The 5,898-nt window shown below is 57.6% G+C and overlaps 1 protein-coding gene across 1 annotated transcript; it reads right to left on the minus strand.

Moving 5' to 3' along the window:
* Positions 1-381: 381 nt before the first annotated feature.
* Positions 382-5,423, minus strand: rrp7a (ribosomal RNA processing 7 homolog A; the record flags this gene model as incomplete). The annotated part of the gene is given in 6 exon segments (XM_072588428.1): positions 382-1,051; positions 2,950-3,022; positions 3,024-3,149; positions 3,458-3,555; positions 3,983-4,106; positions 5,262-5,423. Coding segments are annotated over 6 exon segments (669 nt in total), but the record flags the coding sequence as incomplete, so codon positions are not given.
* Between the last annotated feature and the right edge of the window lie 475 nt (positions 5,424-5,898).

Below are 5,898 nucleotides of genomic sequence, written 5' to 3' on the forward strand. Positions count from 1 at the left end.
GTGGTGGGGACTTGGAACGCATTGCCAGGGGAGGTGTAGAGTCATTTAAGATGTATCTAGACAGTTACATAAATGGACAGGGAGCAAAGGGATACAGTTCCTTAGAAAATAGGCAACAGATTTAGACAGAGGATCTGGATCGGCACAGGCTTGGAGGGCTGAAGGGCCTGTTCCTGTGCTGTAATGCTCTCTGTTCTTTGCAATGCACCAGTTTTCAACCCCATTAATCTCTACAGCACGATCTGCTCATTAATACCAATTTCCTCCATCTCCTCATCCGCCCAAGTCACTTGGATCTCTACTTCTTGGAGATTTCTTCGATCCTGTTCAGTGATAAACAAACAGTCACCTCTGGACTGAAATGACCAGAATGATTCAAAATTTAAAAAATTACTGGATTTATTTATAACAAAAAAATCTTGGGGATTCTAAACCATATCTTGGCACAAAAGGCTGAAACATCCAGAATACACAACGTGAACAGGAAACATTTCAATCTGCAGGGAGACAGACATCTCCTATTCCAAATAAAAGGGAATTGGAATCAATCCAAGACCATTTTGATCACCGCTGATCCCAGCTCCTGCTGTCAGGTTGACTGTTAATCTGTTGAAAAATGTGACCATTTGCAGCAATGTGGACCATCCCCACAGACACACCGTTCCACTGGCAGCTATCCAGAGGATGTGGAACAGGAATGAGAGGGGGAATAGACAAGGCTGGCAGCTGACTGTCGAGTCACACTGCTCTAAGGAACTTAACCCAGGCAGTGTATGAAGCCCCAGTCTATCATCCCCTGCCCTGGGTTTTTTTTTTCCAGTTGAGAGCAGACTCAGAGATACCACGTTCAGAAACACAGCCAACGAGGCCCTCCTCCACCTGCTCAATGACCAATAACAGCCCCAGCCCCCCTTTTGCCCCTTTTCCACCCCCAATACATCAGGCTCGGATAGGATGCGGGACCTTCAATAGGGTTTGAATTTGCGCTGGGCTCTCATTAGAGCAATCTTCTGTTTATCCTCCTCAAATTTCCTCCGGAGCTGAGCGATATCTGGGAAGAGAGAACCCCAAAACAGCACAATCAGGACCAGTCTCCCAGACCAGGCCCGAGAGTGACATCCCTTGACTCACCCACACGCCTGCCTCCAAGTCAGACCTCAGGCACCTGGAGACACACACACACCTCAAACACTCCACCACACGCCCTAATCCCCACCCCTCCATTGCCCCGTTGCACCCACACCCTGCCCCAATGCCCCTCACCCCGTGCCAGATACCCCACCCTCCCACCACCCCCCCCCCCAGCCATGACCCCCAAGTGCCATTTCCCCCCCCCCCCCACGCCATTCCCACCGCCCATGACCCCTGGTGCCACGCTCCACCCCCCCCCACGACCCCCTCGCACCCTCCCCCCACGCTTCCCATGACCCCCTCTCCCACCCCATGACCCCCTCACACCCTCCCTGCTCCCATGACACCCTGGCGCCACCCCCCCCCACCACGACCCCCTCGCACCCTCCCTGGCACCCCCCATGACCCCTGGCTCACTTCCCCCCCCCCCCATGCCCCCCACTCGTCCTCACTCCACCCCATGACCCCCTCGCTCCCTCCCCCCCGTGACCCCCACTCGTCCTCCCTCCCCCCACCCGTGATCCCCTGGCACCCTCCCTCTCCCCCCCCCAGCCGTGATCCCCTGGCACCCTCTCTTCCCTCTGTGACCCCCTCGCACCTTCCCTCTCCCCATCACTCCCCTCACCACATGACCCCCCTCGCGCCCTCCCTGCCCCTCCATGACCCCCTCGCGCCCTCCCTCCCCCTCGCGCCCTCCCTCCCCGTCCATGACCCCCCTCGTGCCCTCCCTCCTCCTCCCCTTCCATGACCCCCCTCGCGCCCTCCCTCCCCCTCGCGCCCTCCCTCCCCGTCCATGACCCCCTCGCGCCCTCCCTCCCCCTCGCGCCCTCCCTCCCCCTCCATGACCCCCTCGCGCCCTCCCTCCCCCTCCATGACCCCCTCGCGCCCTCCCCTCCCCCTCCATGACCCCCTCGCGCCCTCCCTCCCCCTCCATGACCCCCCTCGCGCCCTCCCTTCCCACCCCCTCCATGACCCCCTCGCGCCCTCCCTCCCCCTCCCCCTCCATGACCCCCTCGCGCCCTCCCTCCCCCTCCCCCTCCATGGACCCCCTCGCGCCCCTCCCTCCCCCTCCATGTCCCCCTCACGCCCTCCCTCCCCCTCCATGACCCCCTCGTGCCCTCCCTCCTCCTCCCCTTCCATGACCCCCTCGTGCCCCTCCCTCCTCCTCCCCTTCCATGACCCCCTCACGCCCTCCCTCCCCCTCCATGACCCCATGGCACCTTCGCATCCCCCATGACCCACGTCACCCTTCCACCCCCCCCCACCCCCATGACCCATGGCACCCATCTCCGCCTGCCCCTCCCCCCGACCCCCCTGGCACCCATTAGATTACTTACAGTGTGGAAACAGGCCCTTCGGCCCAACAAGTCCACACTGCCCCACCGAAGCGCAACCCACCCATACCCCTACATCTACCCCCTACCTAACACTATGTGCAATTTAGCATGGCCAATTCACCTGACCTGCACATCTTTGGACTGTGGGAGGAAACCGGAGCACCCGGAGGAAACCCACACAGACACGGGGAGAATGTGCAAACTCCACAGTCAGTCGCCTGAGGCGGGAATTGAACCTGGGTCTCTGACGCTGTGAGGCAGCAGTGCTAACCACTGTGCCGCCCGCCGCCCATCTCCCCACTTCCCCACCCCCACCCCCGCCCCATTATCCCCTGGCACCCATCACCCCATTCCCCCCCGAATGACCTCCTGGCGCCCATCCCGCCCCCCCCCCCCCCCCCCCCCCATGACCCCCGGCACCTATCCTCCCCAGCCCCCATCCCTCCTCCCCCCCCACCCCCTCCCGCAGTGAGTGACTCACGTTCCCGCTGGCTCTCTCGGTGCTGCCAGCTGTAGAAGTTGAGCAGCTCTTTCTGAGCCCGTTTCTGTTTCTCCCCGTTGGATCAGCCGCAGGTTTCCCGCCTCAGTCCGGGGGATCCCAGGACGCCGGCCTCTCCGGGTCACCTTCACCCAGCCGTCCTCATCGGGCATGCCCTCCTCCTCCTTTGCCATTGCCTCCAACTGGGAACAAAGAGCAAGTGACCCAGACCATTCCCCAGCCGGGAACCCCAATCCCCAAAACACTGCACCCTCACCCTGCCCACCCCGTAACCCCACCCCTCACATACACACACGTGCGCACACCCCCACCCCCTCGCACACACCCCACCCCCAAAGAGAGTAGACCGCTACTCATCAACCATAATCTCCTCCCCATGCATTAGACGCCCCACAACAGCCGACCCTCCATCACCCCCAATCAACAGAATCCCCCCCCCCAATCCACCAGACCCGCCCCCCCAACACACAACCCCGTGCCCCCTGGGTACCTTGGCCTGCTTCTGGTCATACTGCTCCATGAACTGATCAATGTCATCCTGGAGATCCTTGGGGTCAGTGATCCAGGAGCAATAATCCTCTGCCCATTCTGCAGGAAGGAGACAGACTGTCACTGCTGCCTTCCCATTGGCTGTCTCAAGATCCAGACTCCCCGTGGGAGCGGTTACACCCCCACCCGGGACCCCCCCCCCCCCACTCACACCATGACCCCCACTGATGTCTCCCCTCCTCCCCAGCTAACTGCTATACCCACCTCCTATACCCAACAAGCCTTCTCCATGACCCCACCTGCTCTCACCTCCCCCCCCCCATAGCCCTCCTCCTTCCCCTCAGCACCCCCCCCCCATCGACCCAACTCCCTCCTCCCCCATTCTCTCATCCTCTTCCCCCCGCCACTTTTACCTTTCCCCCCCTCCCAAGTTGTCACCCCCCCCACCATGATGCCTCTCCCTCTTGCACCGCTCCCACTCCCTCCAGCCCCTGTCAGCCCCCTCGAGCCTGGGCTGCTCACTCACTCTGAAGGCCCGTCCTGAGCGGGTGCTGAGTTGTGTTCAGGACCCAGGGCTCCTGGGTTTTCAGGGACACGGCACGTTTTGCTGCAGCTGAGCTCTTAAACACCACGTAGGCCACTTGGAAACCCTGTGAAGGGGGAGGGAAGAGGGGGGGGGGGTCAGTACAGCAGCTCCCCAGGTCACCAGGCCATGGATCCCAACCTTTTAGCTACCCCACTGTGGCTTGGGACTGCTTCCTACAGGTTACAGGCCGATATCTGGTCAGCATGGACGTGTTGAACCGAGGAGTCTGTGACTCTATGACTATAAGTCTAGCTTGCCATTTTAGATCATGGCTAATCATCTCTTTAATGCCACTTTCCTGCACTCTCTCTCAACGTCATTCATCTGCAGAGCCCTGTTGAGTTTTGTCCTGAACCTCCTGGCAGTCCTCCAGACTGAGATTGCCAGTCTGGAGTTGACCCGTACATAAGTTGGAACTCAATGTGGGACATGTCAGATCTGTAAAATTACACCTGTGTGACATTGCATTTGTAAGTACAAGCGTTCGTAACTGAGACTTCCATATTCCAGGATTAAGCTTCCACTGGCCCTCAGAAACGGAGAACTCCCACACTCCAAGTGGAGACATTCTTCCCCATCTCAGTCTTACACAGCCTGATCCTTGGTCCTGAGATTAATGTCCTGGGTTCTAGACTCCCCAACCAGGGGAAACACCCTACCTACACCCACCCTGTAAGAATTTTTAAAATTTCATTTCATTTACCTTTTATTCTTCAAAATTCTAGAGAATACGGACCAGTTTCCTTAATCCTTCCCGATAATCCATCCTGCCATACCAAGGATTAATCGGGTCAACCTCCAGTGCACTCACTCAAAAATAAATACGTGCTTTTTTTGGAAAAGGTGACCAAAGATGCACACAATACTCGAGCTGAGATCGGTAGTAAGCTATCTTCAGTATTCAGATTGCCCCAAAATGAAGGCAACTTTTTATTTACTTAATTGCTTGCTGGTCTTTAGAGATTCGTAGAGACTGGTCACCCAGATCCTTTTGAATGTCTGCATTTCCCAACCCCTTGCATTTTTTTTGTAAAATGAACAACTTATTCACATCCTATTCCATCTGCCGTGCTCTAGCCCAGGCCCCAAATTCACCTCAGCTAATCCTCCAGTGAGAGACTGATTATACGGTTACCTACCGTGACCCTGATACCATCCTCTGTAGGGCAGTAAGGAACAGCAAAGCCTGCATTCGGAGGAGGAGTAAACCCGAAGATACCTGTGCAGGTGGCCCTGAGAAGAACGTCGATTCCTGGGTCTTGGATTTGGAGCTTGGGCCTGGCTTCTCCTGTAGTTCCACCGAGGTGACAGTGCCACACTGTGAAAACAACCTGTGCACACACTCCTGATGGCAACACACAAGGACCACACACACACACCGTTATACCAATACTGCTCAAATTAAATAACAAGTGAAAACACTAACCCACTGTACCTCCAGAAATAACCAGCCACGCAGAGGCTGATCAGGCCCAGTGCGCTCATCCCTTCTCCATTACCCCTCCCCATAGTAATTACAGAGACCCTCAACTCATCAGATAAAAACAAATCAACCACAAGCTGACCCCTCACCTGAGCCCTGACCCAAGCGTGCCATAAGACCTCACCCCAACTTTCACTCCCTGACTCCTCACCTGACCCTTACTGTTGACCTGCAACCCTTGACCCCTGACTCCACGCCAACCCTTCATTCCTTTACCACTTGCTCCGTGCCCCATTTGCTGCCCATCTCTCGCACCCTAACCCTGATCCCTGGCCCACTTTAACCCATTGCACCCTGACCCCTCCCTCTGACCTCATGCTCCCCGACCCCGTCACTGACCCCCCAACCCCCGCCCCCTGCCCTCTGACGCTGG

This window comes from Chiloscyllium punctatum, chromosome 18 (genome assembly GCF_047496795.1).
Source record: "Chiloscyllium punctatum isolate Juve2018m chromosome 18, sChiPun1.3, whole genome shotgun sequence".
NCBI lineage: Eukaryota > Metazoa > Chordata > Chondrichthyes > Orectolobiformes > Hemiscylliidae > Chiloscyllium > Chiloscyllium punctatum.